General features: G+C 44.0%; 1 protein-coding gene across 2 annotated transcripts in view; it reads left to right on the plus strand.

The window, feature by feature from the left end:
* Positions 1-18,938, plus strand: part of LOC135911230 (protein O-mannosyl-transferase TMTC1-like) — a 151,277-nt gene that overhangs the window by 98,367 nt on the left and 33,972 nt on the right. For both annotated transcript variants that reach the window (XM_070525289.1, XM_065443423.1), the window contains 4 exons: positions 3,527-3,702; positions 11,910-12,077; positions 15,304-15,417; positions 18,285-18,428. In XM_070525289.1, the coding sequence (XP_070381390.1) occupies positions 3,527-3,702; positions 11,910-12,077; positions 15,304-15,417; positions 18,285-18,428 (602 nt within the window). The remainder of the gene's footprint in view (positions 1-3,526; positions 3,703-11,909; positions 12,078-15,303; positions 15,418-18,284; positions 18,429-18,938) is intronic.

Here is an 18,938-nt window from a genome sequence, read left to right on the forward strand (position 1 = left end):
ATCTGTTGGCTTCATATGGTTTCCGCTAACAAAATAGGGCCTCTCAGTCCCCCTCTCATTCAGTGCATAACAACTTCGCAAGGTTCGATACTCTTGTTAGCATGCAAGGGTTTTGTAGTCAGCTCTCTGCTCCTTGAAGTTCAAGTACTACGTGACGCCATCAGTAAAAAGAGTTTACATCCACCACGTTGGCCTTGAATGGCACTAGCTAATGCTCCCAGGGTGACTTCTTTTGCATATAAACACCGAAGAATGCGCAAGTCGGTAGAGCATCCACCGTAGCACAATTGGTAGTGCGCCGCACCCGTAACGCAGAGGTTGGGGGTTCTGCTCCCACCGGCAGCAAGTTATTCTTTCCATTTTAATTTCCCTTTAACGTATCGTTATTCACTTAAATTAAAACCAAAAACAATTTTGTCTGTGTTTTACTCGGATTCATTATATATTGGCCTCATATGTACAATTGTAACACTCAGGACAAGAGGGGATAAAAATGCAAACCCGGAAAAAGCACGAAGACCATTGACTCAAGTACCGGTAAATACAAGTGGAGAATGACCACTACTAGAGGGGAAATTCAACAAAAGCAAATGCGTAGGAAAAGAGTAAGAGATACACGGTATCTACGCTTAGGAGGCAAATAAGCCGTATGCCACTCTGGCTGCGGAAAGGCAGCGTTTTGCTGGCTTATGGGTTTTTTGTCTTTTTTTTTTATCGTATATCAAAGGTCTGTTATACTTTATGCCACAGGATGCCCTTCTATCTAGCGTACCAGAGTGCATAGACATCTACTGTGGGGTGGCCTTCCAAAGTGCTTCCGGTATTGCATTAGGTTAGTTCTTAGAGCTGCTAAGCACCTACCTTGGCTCCACTTATGTGGAGTGGAAAAGGGGCATCTCTTTACAGAAGGATGGTATTTGCACTGTATCTTGCATTGCTCCCGTATTGAATGACATTTGCTTAGCGAGATTATAAAGAGTGTTGCAACAGCAACTAACAACCATGCAAATACTATGCGTGTTTAGACTTGTTAACTTTTTTCATAGTCTTAGAACGCGATGAGAAAGGCTTCCAAAAGCAGTCTTCCGAACTAATTTCAGTTTTTCGTCAGTGCCTAGCACCTTTAATAGTGGCTCATGAGCTTCCTGTTCACTGCCATTTGCGTTTTCTTGATTTAGGGCTACTTTTCTCATCGAAACAGGTATGCTGAGAATTCCAGCCTAGGGCAAAAAAAAAACGGGTCTTGAGGTTTCATTTTTCGCATTCCAAGCTCGTAAAACGCAGCATCATTCATTCAACCTTTGGCTATGCCTTAAAGCAATCACTCGTTCATCGGCTACCAAACAGCGGCTACCAAATATATTAAGATACCCGCAAGCAATGCGCTCTGCAGTTCCAGAAAAGATGCTTAAGCTGAAGAAGCAAGACACTAACGCCAACCGTGTGAGAGCGCAAGAAGGTACAAGGAATGTGTCGTCTATTCCTTTCGTAGATTATGTTTTTCATAACCTGAAGAAAGTGGCAGAAAGGGCGGGAGTAAAGGTGGTTCTTACCGCACTGGACAAGCTAGCAAAAAATCTGTAGAACGGTTAATAACGAAGACAGGGAATCTGTGTGTACTAATAATCATCGCGATAAGCCTGTACCGTGCTCTCAAAACGTGGACTACGCAATGAATTCGCACTGAGGCGCGTCATTCATAGGCCAAGTGGGACAATGCCTAAATGACAGATTGAAAGAACATAAGTACCACACATACAAAAAAATATAATATCAGGGCATCTAGGTAGTCGTTGCAGGGACTGAGGCTGCACACCGGTATTGGAAAAAAAACTAGCATCATATCCAAGTCAACAGAGAAGCTAACATAGAAGATCGTTGAAGCCCTAGAAACAGGAAAGCTGGGTGATTGTTGTGTCAGTAAGCCATGGGTCGTGGTCTCACAGAATTACGTCAGATTCCTTGCAGGAACCGTTTTTTTGTGCGCGTTTGGCTTGACCATGTGATGTTTTTTCATGTCTCTTATATTTCCCTATCTTCAGTTTATTCATGTTCAACTAGTACTTACTCTGCACATCCAGTGAATACGTACGTGCCGTTCTTATTCGTCTGGTCCCTCGAGTTCTCTGACGCAGTTTCACTACGTGTCTGATCAAAGAAGTTTCGATGTGCATGACAAACTCCCGAGACACAGCCGATGCCCTAGCGGAGGCCTCGTAATAAATTTCGGCCACCTTTCATTCTTTATCGTGCAGCGAAACCTCGACGCAGAATTGTTGCTGTTTCGCATGCGAAGAATTCAGAGGGCGGCACCACAGAGGCTTCCAACTCCTGCTGGGAGCAAAAGCGCACGGAGCTGTCGCGGCTCAGCTGCTCACAAAGAGCGTGTGTACACGTGGTTGCGGGACACATGCAAATGAGCAGAGCGGGAGATGAAGTTTGGGGTGAGGAGAGGAGTGTAGAGAGGTTAGAGGAGAGTGCTGAACGCTGGCCGGAGAATAGCGTTCGGTGAAATGGGCTCGTAAGTTAGGGCCGCTTATCGAGTTCTGGCACCGAGCAATTTGCCCCGGACACGCTCCCTTGACGCGACCGGGCAACGTAGCGCTTCGTCGAGCCCCCGCGCTCGTCGGCTGGAGGAGGGCGTGCACGATAGCACCCATCTTCCTGAGAGGGGTCGATGAGGGAACGGCAGGTGATGAGCCACAGTGACGAGAGGTTTCATCGAAGATTTACGATGCTCTTTCTATTGAGGTTTGACCCGACAGCCTACAATCCAAACAATGTTCACGCGTCATGAGTCGCACAAATGCACGTGTACAGCTGGAAATATGCCCAACTATAACGGCCAGCTAGGGATCAAGGACTGCAGTGCCTGTTAGAAGGCTACGTGTAAACACAGGGATGACAAACGCCAAAGCATTTTTTTTTATGGTAACCACCCTTAAGACGGTATAATCTCAATGTATCATCGAAATGTTAGAAGAGGTACTTAGCCAGATTACCGATGTATCACCATCTCGGACATTTATCTCCGCGCAAATGAGGTGTGAAATTACATTGTGGTATCAGGTCTTAAATGGAAGGCCAATGCGTTTAGTCGCAGTTTTGGGCCCAGATAACTTGAAACTGGTAATAGTGTCAGCATTGGTGCTTTGAAGGAAAGATCTGAGCGCTGTCTGACTTTAGTTTAACATATTCGATGTGTGCCAGAAGTAATTAACCTCTGCTAAATATCACTATGCGTAGGTGAAATCCGCACATTTGCAGTGATCCATGCAACTTTCTTCTCTTCAAGTGCTTTACCTGAAGATGCGGAACTGAAGATCTCCGCCACGCTTCTTTTTCTTTTTATGGCCTAAAAGTTGCAAAATAAGGCGCATATCTGGCGTAAGTGTGTTATTTAGCATTTAGCTCAGCATTCTACATCTCACTCGACTTGCGCTTTCACGCTACTCTTTATATGCAAGGGCACACAACGAAAGGTACAGTGCACTACACGTGTATATCTGCTCTTCTTTTCATCAAGGACGATTTCCGGCGGATTCCCGAAAGAGATGGTCGCATGGCTGAAGAAGGCTGCGGTGAACCCTGCTCTGGTCGCCTGTTGCCCCTGCTGCTCACTGTGCTGCCTTTTCTGCCAGCGTCGAACCTGTTCGTGTCTGTCGGCTTCGTGGTTGCAGAGCGGGTGCTGTACATCCCCAGGTACCTTTCTGACTTGGAACGGCAGAACGTTGCGCTAATCGTGAGGATACATGCTAGAAGAAGTTATATCCGCCATGACCCTCTGAGCACAACGCCACCCCCCTACCTCCCATTCCCCACGGCCTCTCGCGCGATGGAAAACTACGGGTTTGCTTTCCACTTTCTCCTTCGGGCACGCCAGGTTGGGCTTCCCTCGCGTGCTTTCCCCCGCACGCACAGCATACGACGTGTGGCGACAGTGTTATCGCCCTTGGACTTTACATGGGACACCACGGTGACGCCGACACCGACGGCAAAATCTTCCTGCAGTGTCCATCTAATTGGAATAAAAAAACAAAGGAAAAATGCGGAAGCAAAAAAGCTTTTGCTCTTGCGCGTGGTAGGGTTCTATGCCTCAATGTCTATGTCAGCGCGAGGCAAAGCACTCTTTACAGTCGCTCGTGGACTTTTCATAGATGCTGCCATATGCCGAAGTGTAGGGCATTCTGAGCCATATGGATGAAGAAAATTAAGAGAGGTATGTGTGAGCAACCAAGATTACCTGTTAAATGCAGTGATGTGTATTGGCTTTTGATCCACTTTTGCCTGTTCACAAAAATGGGTTAACTAATGTTCAGCACAATATATTTTCTGCTTTCTGACCCTCCGGCATTACTGAATGGAACACATTCACTTTTGCAGCTTTTTGAAGCCCCACTCATCTCGGTGCACCCAATACTCACACGCATTCCCCCTTCATGATACCCTCATTTTTTTTAAGGCACACGAACACGAAATGACGAGTAATTTTCGGCTCGGTGCACGAAATAATGCTGTCGGCAGCAAAACAGTTAATCGCCACCTTATTTGAAAAGTGTCTTTCGATGATTCGGTATTTGTCATCCACGCAAAATTATCTACGGTCGGTTTACAAAAGCGTCAGGATGGTGGTCATGCTTTACTTAGGAGTTTATTCATTCCTTGATTACCGAATACCGCCGCCAAATAACGCTGGTCCTCCGGTCTCTCAAACCATTTTCTTGTTTTCTTTTGTTTTGTTTTCGCTGTAACCTTCGTTAGCCATTTGGACCCATTAGGTTTATGAATAACACTGTTTGCGCTTTACAAAAATGGCGGCAAAAGAAGGAACGAAGAAAAACAGTTTTCACCCATAAACTTCCATGCAGTTGTCTGCAACACTCGGGATTTAGGGTAACATATTGGTGGAACGCTAGCCCCAATCAATGCTGTGCTAGCTTATCCTGCTGTTCTTTTTGCTAACTTCTGTTAAATCGCAGGCCACAAGTTTGCTTCGCATATTTGGGGTGCGAAACCGATGTACTCATTTCACTCGTCCTTATATTGTCTCTTTTATTCACCATACTTCTCATTCGAATGTGCCGAAAAAAAAAAGCCTTCCCAGTACCTGGATCTGTTAAATCAATAAAAGCAAATAAAAACGTTAAAATTCATGGTAAAGTGATGGTTAAAGAATACGAGGCGCTTTAACCTGACGACCACCAGGTCAACAGTTCTTACTTTTCTTCGTTATCATTGCTTTGTGGTCTACAATCCTGCGGTGGTGTGCGCAGTTTCCTTGCAAGTTTTCATGTTACAATTTTGCATTTGGATAATTCGGCATCTATTTCATTACGCATTAAAAAATAACACTCTAAGTACATGTTCAAACAGCCGATGTTAGCATGTTTGCTTACGTGCAGCCGTGCTGTGGCCATGTATACGTGTGCCTGCGTCATCTTATTTGGCTTTATTTTGGTGTTGGAGACAGGCGGGCGTGGACAAAAAGTTTGTGTTCATTTAGATCTTTGTTCCGGGGAAGCTTGCAAAGAATAACAATGGTAAAAATCAAAATTAACTAACACAAGGATATAAAATGTTGCTTACAGAGCAACCTTCTGGTTTATTTGGCTTCTTTTTTCGGTACATTTAGAGGCGTAAATTGTGTTAGTGGGTAGTTGGAAAATGTAAGTCCAACAGTTTATTTGCACTCAATGGTGCATCATTGCCTAACTTGAGTGTAAAACAAGAGTTTCATATGAAACGTTTTACACCGAACAAAGACTGAGTCTTGCGGACTAAATATTAGAACGATGATCCTGAGATTCTAACAAAAATTAATGCTAAATATCTTGGCACAAATGTCCCATGAAGGAAGGAAGGAAAAAGTGGAGAAGGAAAGGTAGGGAGGTTAACCAGTTTGGCTTAACCGGTTTGCTACCATCTCTCTATTGAGGCATATGTTATAAAAACGTTATATTTAGAAACACTTATGTTGCGAAAAGGTGGCAACGCAAGCAGATTGGCTTATCGTCTGCAGTCCTGCACTCGTAAGGATTGCGGATTCTGAGAGGAGAATATAGGTCGTTACCAGACACAGCTGTCGGCACGGGTCTGGCGTCAGGTCGGGGTACAGGGCAGGTGGGCAAACCGAGGTTGGCAAATTGATGCCACGCGACTGCATGAATGAGGTGGATGGCGAGGGCTGATTGGGGAGTGTTGTGGTCAAGTGGACTTAGATCGAACGAGATTCAAGGTCACGGCGAACGATACGCGTCACGTTCTTATGGAAGGTCGGTGCGGTGGTAAGTTCGACGTAGAATTGCGTCGTAGTCAGCCATCTTTAGGGAGACGGAAGACCTGTGGAATGAGGCGGCGTCTCTCGGCTAGCTCGAAGTGGTGGTATTCTTGGACAATGGCGTCGATAGGGAGAACATTGTTGCAGATCCAGTTGAACGCGTCGTCCGTGATTTCTTTGAAGAAGTAGCCTACTTTGTCAAACTCGACCATTTTCTTGTCGGCTTCCCGGCAAAGAGCGAGCATGACTTGTATGTACAAGACATACGATTCAGCGGACGACTGCACTCGGATAGCAAGCAGTCAGTTGGCGGCCGGGAAGGTTTCCAAATAAGTAACCGAGCTTTCGCTTCAAGAAATTCCAGCTAGAGGGCTTGCCTTCATGTGTCCGGAACCGGACTCGTGGTGCACCCCCCCACCCCCCATGTTGAGCATTGAATTTGCTAGCATTACGGTAGAGTCCCAGCAGCTGTTCTGGTTAACCCATTCTACATGCTAAGGCTAGTGCTCGACGTTATCATTGTCTTGGCCGGAGAATGTTCCAGGATCGCGGGTACAGAAATGCGTGACGCACGATGTAGTTGAGACTGCATGTGTAGACGTGAAGGAGATGTCGTCACCGGGAACGATGTCTGAACGCTGCGTGGCGCAGCCGCTGCAGAGCACCGTGGCGACGACTGGGAACGCCAACATCCACCAAAATGTTTCGCGAACAAGGAATTATTTATGCTTAAGACAATAGACAAGACATATTTACAAAACAACTGCAGCGTTGGCCAGTTCAGCCAATAGCTCGAGCCCAAGGGGCAGGTCGCCTTCCTTTTTTTGGGGCGCCCGCACGCACTGTCCAAAGAGACACGCAAATGCATTTAGAAATATGTTTAAGTTCGAATAATAACCAACGTTCCGTTAAAATGAAGACAGCCGACTTGGGCACGGGATAAGTGAGAGTTCCGCGAAAAATTACTTTACAGGCCTGTGAAACGTGGTAATACGAAAAAAGGAGTATTTTGGCGGTTGAGTTTTGCTACGAATACAGCAAATATCTAGACAATTCAGCACACTTTAACTGCGTATAGTATGTTGTTTCAACACATATAGCATGTACAGTCAAATAATATCCACAGCACACATGAATATTTATCCATTGGCACCCCGTATTGTTAGCCATGTAAATTGTACTTTTGTTTTCAGGCGCGTTTGGAATTATACTTCGCACATACGTTGGTTCACGTGTTCAGCATGAATAGTTGCCTTGTTTTTCTTTCAACATCTAGCGCAGCGCAGTGAGATAAAATAATTAGAAAAGTGCGGCATACAATATTTGTGATGCCACAATTTCAGGTCATCAGCCAGCGGCTAAGGTGGGTGATTTTACAAAAGAAGCATTTGGCGACTTTTTGGTGCGTCGGAAAATGCGTTGAACACAACGAACTCAATGAGTAGCATTCACCAACCACAAAGCCTGCACATATATAACTAATTTCACCACTAAAATATTTTAATACGGCGTGGTATTATCGCATTAATTTTGTGGTTGATGTCTCTGCCCAGGTAGTGATTCTTGTTATGTGGAATTGGAGTACCGAAGCGTTATTTAATGTTTTAATTCTTACTGGAATATAGTAAAATAGTTCTTGTACATGTCAGGAAAGCACGGTATAAAGTGCTTACCGTTGATCTTGCTTTCAAACCCACATAATGCAGACGATAGTTATAACGCACGAGCGAAACACTCGTGAATATTTCAAGAATATTTTCAAGAATGGATAATAACTCAGACGACCTGACCTGGATGGTCGGTTCAACAGGATGTCTTATCTGCTAAATAATAAAACAAAAAGGAACGCAGAGTTTTAGAAGAAGTTTGGCACGTAATACCCTAGACTTTAATAATGCACCTAAATTACGCTAAATGTTAGCAAACTTGCCGCTAAATCACCTTTATGTTAACGAAAAGCATTATAGAGGACGGAGCCAAATAACGCAAAGTAGACTGTTCTCCGCAAGTAAGGGTGTAGCAGTGAATAGAATAGAATAGAATAAAAACTTGTTGCAATGGGAAATACTTGAAGGAGGGGTGCTCGGAGCCTCTCAGTGCAGGGCCCCACTGGCCTCTGCTGCCTGCCTGACCTGGCTAATTAAGGACTTTTGTCCTGCCATGTCAGAGCGGGTAAGCTGTGCCTCCCACTGCTCCATTGTCCTACTGGAATTTGGCCTATGAGGGTGCTTAGTGCACTCCCAGGTTATGTGTATTAGGCTAGGTGTGCCACCGCATCAAGGACAGTTCGCCCCATAATGAGCGGGATACATGGCGTTTAGCAATTTTAAATGGGGGAGTACCCCGGTCTATATTTTACGTCAATCGGCGGCCTCTTCCCCGCTAAGTTGTGGGTGAGGCGGCGGGTATTTTCTGCGGACTCCGCGCTGATGAGCAAGGATGTCTTTGGCATTTAAGTTGGTGGAATTTTGTGAGGGATAGTGCGGGTGGTTGGGGTTAGAAGAGGACGCCGTCGCTCGGTTAGTGAACCCTCGAGCTCACGCGTTAGCCTTTTCGTTCCCCTGTACCCCTGCGGACGCTTACTCACTGCTACTTAAAGGGACACTAAAGCGAAACAATAAATCAGTTTAGACTAATGAAGCCCTGTTTGAGAACCCTGCAGGCAGTCATTTAAAAAGAAATAGTTTAATTATTAGATGAGAAAATGAAGGTTCAAGTATCAGTATTTGAATTTCGCGCCGTAACCCCAGCGCCGGTTCGTCAGCGTGACGTCAGGGATACCAAAGTATGTTTTCAGATTTGGGCCGCGTTGGCTGATTAAAGGTTCCCGAAACTTGCCATGTTTCATATTTGGTTTCTTTAGAACACAATGTAGTCAATCTGTACCGCAATATATGATTAGTAGGCCCTAGAAGATGCCATCAAAATCCAAGACGTCACAGCCCCCAGGTGCGGGAACTTCAGTAGGTGTCGCCACCCGTATTTCATTCTTGTGCTTTTTACGGCTTACCAAACGTCTTATCGTTGTAAGAGTGGAGTTTTTGGTGTTGTAGAACGGTAATTTACTGATGCAGAAGAAATCATTTTTCACTTTAGTGTCCCTTTAAACCACTACTCTGGTGCCCGTAGCAGTGAGAAAGCGTCCGCTTAATTAACAGGATGCAACGCGCAGAACTAAAGAAATTAATAATGCGGAGCCGCAATTTTTTCGAAAATACAGCCATTTGCATTCCAGCATTTAAAACTTCTGAATATCCTTCCGCACTTATCATTTTCCTTGTAGGAGCATTGAAACACAGCGACCAAAGTATCTAATATAGCCGTCGCAGCCTTGAGCTGAACTCATCGCGTTCACAGACGTACGAGGGTTCAATTGCTCTTTCTCTCTTTTCTTGCTTTTCTTTATTACGTTTCTTCTGCTGCAATGTTTTCAGACTTCCGGAATGAAATATAAAGTATAAACCGGTGGTGGTGCAGACAGTGCTTGAAAAGCGCCATTTGTAAACATGGTCAAAGAAAGGCAGTATTACAATTCAAGCAATTTTGCAACTGCTATGTTTTGCTTACCTAAGAGTGTCTTACCGTAGAGGGCGAGTTTTCACGAAATTGCGTCGCCGCCTCTATAAATTGCCGGAACTTTCGCTCGATAGCATAACCCAGCCTTTTCTCTCTCTCTCTCTCTCTCTCTCTCTCTCTCTCTCTCTCTCTCTCTCTCTCTTTCTGTCTGTCTGTCTGTCTGTCTGTCTGTCTGTCTGTCTGTCTGTCTGTCTGTCTGTCTGTCTGTCTGTCTGTCTGTCTGTCTGTCTCTCTTTGTATTGCTTCTCTTAGACAGGTGAAATTTCTGAAAGGGCTGTGTGTGTACGTAGTCGGCGTGTGCTCGTGCCTCAAGTTCTGTTTTTCTTTTTCTGCCCTCTCGTCGTCTCTCCTTTTCTTTTTTTTATAACTGGGCCCGTCTGCAAATTTACTCTGCTTTCTCGAGGCGTCATCAGTAGTCGGAATATCGCTGAGCGTGTCGCGCTGCTAAGCACGAGGTCGCGAGATCAAGTCCCGACCGCGGCGGCTGCATTTGACAAACTAAAGCAAACAAAATTAATCCGGAGTCCCCCGCTACGGCGTTGCTCATAATGAAATTGTTGTTTTTGCACGTAAAACTCCACAATTCAATTCTTTCTCCGATCTGTTACCCCTTACGCTACTTCCATCTTATGATGCAAAAGCGCTGGCCAGTCTGCCAAATCACTCAATTGTGAGCCGCGATTTTTTAATATGTTGTGGTCACGTTGTCCTTTCGCAAATACACCGTTGCGCATTTTTTGGCGATGTCACCTTGTAGCTGTAGCCGTAATTCCCATTGCATATGCAACGGCTACTGTCGACCAACGGCTGTCGCGTTCCGCTGTTGAACTCTAGTTCATGGGTTCGGTTGGTCCCGGTCGCGGTGGCCACGTCTCGATGGTGGCGAAATGCGAGAACACCCGCGTGCTTAAATTTACGCGCACGTTAAAGGACCCAGTGGTGTAACAATTGTCCTAGAGTCTCCCACTACGCGCGCCTCGAAATTGGATCATGCTTTCAGAACGTGAAATTCCGGAATTTACTTACTATTTGTCGCGTGTGCCTGTATTCATGAGTGTCGTGTCCTCGACGCCGCGTCGCTGTGCGCCCGCGCCTTAATAACTGTGGGTCTTGAGAAAAATACCAAAGAAACCTTCAAGCTCACCGGCAAACATTGGAACTATGCAGATTGTACGTGGAGTGCATTGTATTTCAAATACAAACTTCATGCCTTCGCTTAAAGAACAATGCGTAGGATAATCCAAGGAAAAGCATTGATGCACGAATTTTATTCATAAAAGTAAACCTACCTACGTTAACTTGAATATATGGATAAGAACAACATAGCACCAGGTCGTGGCCGAGGAGCAACGCCAAATATATCGAGTTTTAAAAAAATAATAAAATAATAACGTGCCACCGGTGGACAAATTGCCTTTCCGTTCGCTTTCATTTCCCTGTTTCTTATCGTTTCTACACATAAATTAGAAACTAAAAATGCATTCTCTTATACATTCCTTGGCGTGGCTATATATACGCCTCATATAGCAAAAAATCAGCCCTTCCGTTTGCCCTCTTCTCAATCATTCCACATAATATCGGAAAGCGCGCAAATGATACAGAGATAATGCGCATTGGAATTCCATTGTGCGCATACATGTGCTAATAAGACTAAACGTGACAAGGCAACGCTGCAGTTCAGGTGAGAAGGGGTGCCTGCATTCCGAGACGAGCATAAAATCAATGAATCAATCATTTTTTATTGTGTTTCAACAAGATGACATTCACACATAACTATGAACAGACAAATGTAACATAGTCAGCAATCGTACCGGGACGCTTTAAAAGTAAAACTGTCAAATTGAGACGCGATGACCGCTGTTCGCATAACTTTCGAGGGGATGTGTTTTATTTCTTTTTCTTTTTTCATGTGTGTGCACTGCTTGGAACGGGAAGGTACAGCACTCTTAGGAAAAAATGTGCATCATTCATTGCTCCGTACTTTTCCCGCTCTTGCAAGCATTCTTCCGCATCGTCTGGGCATTTCCTGTGCAAAACTGCTCGCGCATTTCTGCAGCGTCGGCGTGTGCCTGCTCGTCGGGGAAGGCCTGTGCCGACTGCAGACCCTGGGGCTGCGAACGCTGAGGTGGCTCGGCGTGCTCTGCTGCTTCGTCGTGGTCCTCGTGTTCGCCCTTCGCACCTGCGACCGCAACAACGTGTGGCTCTCCCGTGAGGCGCTTTTCGAGTGAGTGGCCATCTCTGCAGGTGCTCTGTTCCAGCGGGAATTGAGCTAACGCTGCGAGGAGAATGCCTCACCCAGCTACCTACCTTGACTTCTCCGTTCAAACGCTTGCGCGATGCGAAAGAGACCTTACTGAGAAACTGCTGGTTAAGGTTGGCTGCCTTTAAAAGAGAATCAGCTATTCTACCGGCTGCACTAAAATAAACTCTGATTTAAGGAGCGACACTTTCAACAAATAATAACCAAATTTCTTGAGTGAGAAAGTATTCACATCTAAATTAAACCTCCTTTTAGCAGCTTACGGCAAATCATTAGATTGGTGACGGCGAGTTTCAAAATTCCTATTCTTCCGACATGAATCCCATAAATACCTTTCTTTCTTTCGAGATCTGTAAAAATATGCAGTTTACAAAAGTCTGATACCGTGTTTTATTGCCAAGGTACACGAGTCTAGGCATGTCGCTTCGTGTAAGGATTTTTCAAAGCTAACCGATCACCGTAATAAGAAATCTAGCTCCGAAAACCAATCGATATGTACTTACCTTTAGAAACGCAACAAACGTCGTTATTGAAATAATTTGCTGCTGTCAGCAATGGCACGGACTCCGCCTTTGTAGTCGTCGCGATTGGCTTTGAAGCTTGGCAAGCACGGGACGTTGCATAATGCCGGTTTCCGAAAGTCAGCTTCGCCTTTATACAGGTATGTTACTTGGTGAAGCATAAGCACGAGTATTGCAGCGAAGCATAACAAGCGTGGGGAGGGACAATTGCCACGGGACACAGCATGCACTTCTTAATCATACACGCGCGCACCCGGTATTTCCTGTCACAGTACGAGCACCGATATGGCTAATACGTGTACCGACAGGCCTTCAGAGCGTTTTCGAATGTGCCTGTGGTGGTTTAAGTCCTTAAGGGCAGTAAGTGACATGCATTTATTTTTTTCCAACCTACCATTTTTCGGACGTTTTCGCGGCCCCTAGGGAGTTCGAAAAATCGGACTTAAACTGTGCAACTGACCAAGAAGATTCTTCAAATTGTCCGTGAGGCGAACGAGTGGCGGAAGGAGGACAATAACAGAAAGGATCTATGCATTGATGAATGAACGGAAAAGGGAGTGTACCGCCGCTTCTTTCAAAGAGCTTGAGCTCAAAAAACATGGGTTTTGTCTAACGCCGAGATGCAGGTGTTCCTGATGCAGACCAATGTAAACTCTTTAAAGCAGTGAAACGCAACACTGAGGCGTTGTGCGCGTGTTGAGAGTATGTCAGGACAGTGTAGGTGGACACACCAGCTATTGAGAGAGAATCTCACAAAGTTCGGACGTCATACCAACGAGCTTGCTATCAATTGATAAAAGTAGCTCATATTCGAAAATATTTGCTTCTGTATGCATCTCCGTTTTATTCGCATTTGAGAATGTCCGGCTGCATTCGCACTTTTTTCGATGATATTTTATTTGTTGTGCATTTTACTAACCCCTCCCTTCTATTCTCTTCGAATAACATGAACACCACTCCTTAGTATTTAAATTGGATTAAGTCGTTTGTAAATTTTTTTGTCATATGCTTACAGAGAGTGACAGTATCGGGCGATATGGTTTCAGCCCGTCTTGACATAACACATTGTCCTGCATCACTCAGGGAATTTTGCACAGGCACTCAGGGAAAACCTGGAAAACTCCGGGAATTTGGAAATGTCAACTTGGTAGACACCCTGTAAGCTGCATCTGTTTAAGCATGTCTAGCGGACAAATCTCGTATATGTATAGCGTACGGGAACTTACGACGGTTTTACGAAAAGTCCTAGTGGCAAATTACAAGTACTTTACTGGGCGCTGTATACTGCACCAATTTTGTCCGCTTCGGATGTGTTATTAGGAGCTTCTCACGGAATTTTGATACCATCTTTCGTTGCTGGGGTAGAGTCATAAACTTCAGGCTTGTGCTCTTTGACGTTCGGTAACTTTCCAGGGCATTTCTAAAAAGTGTTGATGGCTTCAAATAAAAAGTCTATTTGTTACAGTTACTACAATTTACAACATTCTTTTCAAAGCGAAAACTCCCAGTGACAATTGCTGTTACGGATGCCGAGTTAAAACAGTCTTCCAGAAGCACGTGTTTACACAGCAACTCCCGAGCTAAAGCGTCCTCATAAGGGCCTCATGGCTGTTAGTTCACGTTCACAGGTAAGCAGCTGTTGTGACAGCCTGAAATACATAAACCGAATAAACCAAACAATATGTTTGGCTCACGGCCACGCTATCATACGACATGAACGCCCTTGCTTTCCCTAGAACTAACGAACTTAGAAGGCGCTTATAGACACCGTGTGTCTACAACTGTGCACATGAACTTTCTCTCTCTCTCTCTCTCTCTCTCTCTCTCTCTCTCTCTCTCTCTCTCTTTCTCTCTCTCTTTGTTTTGTTTGTATTTTGCTGCTTCCGCTAACCCCATCATGCCCTGTCCCTCACGCAGGTTAGTCGACCGCATGTCTGCTTACCCTTCTTGCATTTGTTGGTTTCCCTTGCTGTATCCCTGGTGGCTGCAAAATATAGCTTTTCTCTAAAGCTAGGTGATTGGCGATTGTAATAATCATTGTTTGTTTTCTCGTTGTTAATGCTAAAGATTCATTATCTAGCGCTCTGCAAAGTATTCATAGAGCTTGAATATCAACGTCATAGGACTTATTATGTGAAACTGGTGACAGTCGTTCAAGTGAAACAAACACTCTGTAAGTTGCTAATTTGCGCATCAGGCTGAGCAACTGCAACCTATTCTTGTCCCGCACTGGTGTGTACTTTGCGTGAAAGGCGAAAACTCAGAGACGTTACACTTTCCAGTGCATATTTAAGGAGAACACACTTTTTCACAAATCTTGCTGCTAGTACATGAAAAAAAAAGATACGCCGCTCTTGCACGTGTGAATGAGATTTGGTGAAAAATTCATGTTTACTTATACAAATCAACCTTACAAATGACAGCCGTAGAAACACTAAACAAATAAACAAACAAAACGCACCCTTAAGCTTGAGTTGAGTTGCATATGGCGAAGTAAGGGTAAAGTGAATAAGGTTAATAGCTCACATAGTTTCAGCTACTTCAATACAACATCGACATTTCTTGAAACTATAAATACAAGACGGCAGAGTAACGTGCGCCTATGTTTGCTAGAAATACCCACTTGATTAACTAAAAGGAAAAAGCATCGAATTCTTTTTTTTTTTCAGATCTGGCATCACAGATCTCTCTAGGAACGCCAAGGTGCATTACAACTACGCAAATCTTCAGAAGGACCTCGGGAACTCAGAGCTGGCCATCAAGCACTACAGGATGGCGATAAAGTGAGTCCGAAAGAAAAGCGCTTTTTTCGTCACATATCTGCCGATTCTAATGGGTGCGCCTGATGCCTATTTTGGTAATGTTCCAATAAAATTAAAGTTATTGATGTTGCAAAATGTAATGTCCGGGTATCTGGCGATTTCAATGTTCCATCTATCGTTGGCGATTCTTGTCGCACGATATCCGTGCCTTTATCATCTCTTCGCTGTGAAGCACTGTTCTTCTTTATCGAAAGTCTTGGATTAACGCAGTTTAACACGGTTCCAAATTCTGATGGCAACGTTTTATATCTTATTCTGGCTAATTTTTGCGTTGTTGATTTTTCTGTTGCTGTTTGCGGTTTGGTTCCTGTTGACCATCTGCATGTTTCACTCGAATTCGCAATTTTTCTAGAGGCGATTCATGTGTTCAGCGAGCCTGATTGCTCATTTGTTTTTCCAAACGGTGACTATCTAGGTCTTTACCACTGTTTGAATGATGCCAACTGGTCTGAATTTTACTGTTCCACAGATATCAAAAAAGCAGTCAGCCTCCTTACTCATAATGCAAAATGTGCTTTGGAAGCCTTCATTCCCTGCAAAGAGTTTCGTCCTGCTCGTTATGCTACGTGATATTCTAAGTAATTACGTGGTCGACTCCGCAAAATGCTACAGTGCCATAGGAAGTTCAAGAAAATATAATCATCGGAGTGGTACGAAACATTTAGTGCCTTGCGAAGCCAGGTGAAATGCGTATTGCGCAGAGACAGTGATGCATACGTTAAGTTTGTCGAAGAGCGCGTAAAATGCGATCCAAACGTTTCTGGTCCTATGTAAAAGAGAACAGTTCCGAGCGGGCTGAGTATAATGTCATAAATCATTCACCTCGTAGCATTCCTAGAAACTGCCACAATATCGCCATGCATTCGCTGAACATTTTTCCTCTGTTTTCCTAAATATAGCGCATGTTCCTAGCTCTGGTGACTTTCACGATAGCTTCAATGACCACTTCAACATTTCAAGTTTTACAGAACACAATATCACGGCCGCCGTAAGTAAGTTGAAACGAAACCATTCTCTTGCTTACGACCGCATACGAAGTTCTGTTATCAAAGGCTGTTCTATTTTTGTTCCTCTCCTTGCGCAAATCTTTAATCTTGTTTTGCGTGCAAGTGTCTTTCCTTGCTTGTTGGAAGAATGCAATAGCTGTGCCAGTTCACAAAAGTGGCAGGATGAGTGACATAAAAAATTATCGCCCCGTGTTACTCTTGTCTTCATTTGCAAAAGTGCTTGAAATAGCTATGTTTACACACCTGTCGCTTTTCTTTAAGGGTAAGATTAGTGTATACCAACGTGCCTTTGTTCAAGATAGATCTGTGGGAACAAATCTTGTTTCTTTTCTTGATGCTGCAGGACCCGCTGTTGCTAGCCGGAGACAGTTAGACACTGTATACTTCGAGTTGTCAAAAGTATTTGATGTTGTTTCTCATGATTTTCTTATCCATACATTCTTGAGTTACGGCGTTGGTACAAGCCTATGCAGGCTTATTAAACACTACCTGTCAACTCAGTTAAAATATGTTCGCGCTGGTACTCTTCGCAATATTAATCACCTTCTGGTATTCCGCAAGTGTCGATCTTAGGCACATTAGTTTTCAATATCGTTTTTAATAACCTTGAATAATGTTTACATTATTCGCGGCTCCTTTTATACGCTGACAATAATAAACTTTACCGTAAAATAGAATCAGAGCAGGATTGTGAATTATTAGAGGAAGATGTTATTTCTGTTGCGGAGTGGTGTGCTTCCGACTGTTTGCCTAATAATTCAACTAAGGCACTTGTTTACTTTATTCGCAAAATGTGCCCTTTATTAGATGAATTCTCACTTGACAACATTCCTTCGAAAACAGCGAGTTGCCCACCCGACTCAGGAATATTGGTTGACTCCCGGCTGATTTTCGAACATGTTTCAAGCATCGTTAATGCATCCTACAGGAAGTTAGGCCTTATATCAAGGATGACTAAAAAGTTTACGAATGTGAACGGAGTTATTCTCTTGCATCTTTCTTTTGTGTGCTCGAAGAGACAGTTTAGTCCTGTTGTATGGAACTGTATTAATTTGACCATTGTTGCAAAAATTGAATGTGTTTCGCAACGTTTCATTCGTATCCTGTACGATCGATTTCTCGGACGCCGTGTATATTATGCATAAGAGCGTGTACTGCACAAGTTTAATATTAGGGCCCCTAGAAATAAGGCGAAAATACCGTGGTTACTTATTTTTGCATAAACTATTTCACAACAACTTCCGTCCCCGGTTACTGTCAGCTGTAACGTTCTGCGTGCCTCGCTCTAACCTGCATAATCCTAGCATATTCTACGTGAATTCCTCTTGAATAAATGGAAAATCAGCCATCCACCCGTTCGTTGCAATTGCTACAAAGGAAACCTTTAACAAAGGAAACCTTTGCACTTTTAACGCTATAACATGTCTTGTAAAACAAGAAAATAACTTGCGTGATGATCATGATATATTCAGTTCTACCATTTACTCATTACCGGACTGTCTCTGAATAATTCAATTTTTTATGCACTTTGTACTAATGTTTGAAATATTCTGTTTTGTGTTTCGGTTTTATCTTCTTTGTGTAACATAAGTGCACCAATATTAAGGCGTAAAGCTGTTGTTGGGCACTTTAAGGAAATAAATGAATAAATAAAATTACTAAAATTAGGTTGAAGTTAACTTAAAATACAACGTGCGGTGTTCATATTGTGTTTCAATATTCCGACTGTTTTCTTTTGTTGTTGTTGTTGTTTTCGCAACTTCTTCAGGCAAGTCGAACTTTTTTATTGTTGCACTGTGCCTTCCGCTTTTTTTTTTTCAGACTCTGGCCAAAGCATGCCAGCGCGCATAATAACCTGGGCACGGTGCTTGCGTCGACCGATGAATCGGAAGATCACTTCCGGCACGCTTTGCGGATCAACCCAAACCATCCGGGAGCTCACTTTAACCTGGCGAACATCTACAGGTTAGTAACATACACCAAATGCTATTCACATTGCCGAATGTGTTACCAGACGCATTTTCCTTTCCCAGTCACATCACTCCGAGCCTAAAGAGGTGCCAGTTGTAGTATGTGAACCCTGTTTACACCTGCTTGTTGTCTTTCTCTCTCGGTACATTTTACCGTATGTTTCTCTGAGGACATTTGGAAATTACTAAGCACAGTTCAGCAAAGATCAACGAAGATTTCTTCTCAGGGAAACCATTCTCCGCTGCGCGATTCAGCATGCGTGTGATCATCACTAATTGGCCAACTGCGTCTCCCGCATCCAAGATAAGACGATCGTGAACTCAGTTCCCGTGAGCTAAGCGTCGTGTACCAAGTTCGCAACTTAAAAATTGCTGTTGGTGAAAAAATTATTCACAGCCCTCCCTTACGCAACCATTCAACCACCAGGTCTTGCTTTGGGGCGTTCAACACTATACACTGATTTCGATATTGTTTACCGAACGAGTTGTAAATTGTCCATTCACA

Source organism: Dermacentor albipictus, chromosome 9, assembly GCF_038994185.2.
Source record: "Dermacentor albipictus isolate Rhodes 1998 colony chromosome 9, USDA_Dalb.pri_finalv2, whole genome shotgun sequence".
NCBI lineage: Eukaryota > Metazoa > Arthropoda > Arachnida > Ixodida > Ixodidae > Dermacentor > Dermacentor albipictus.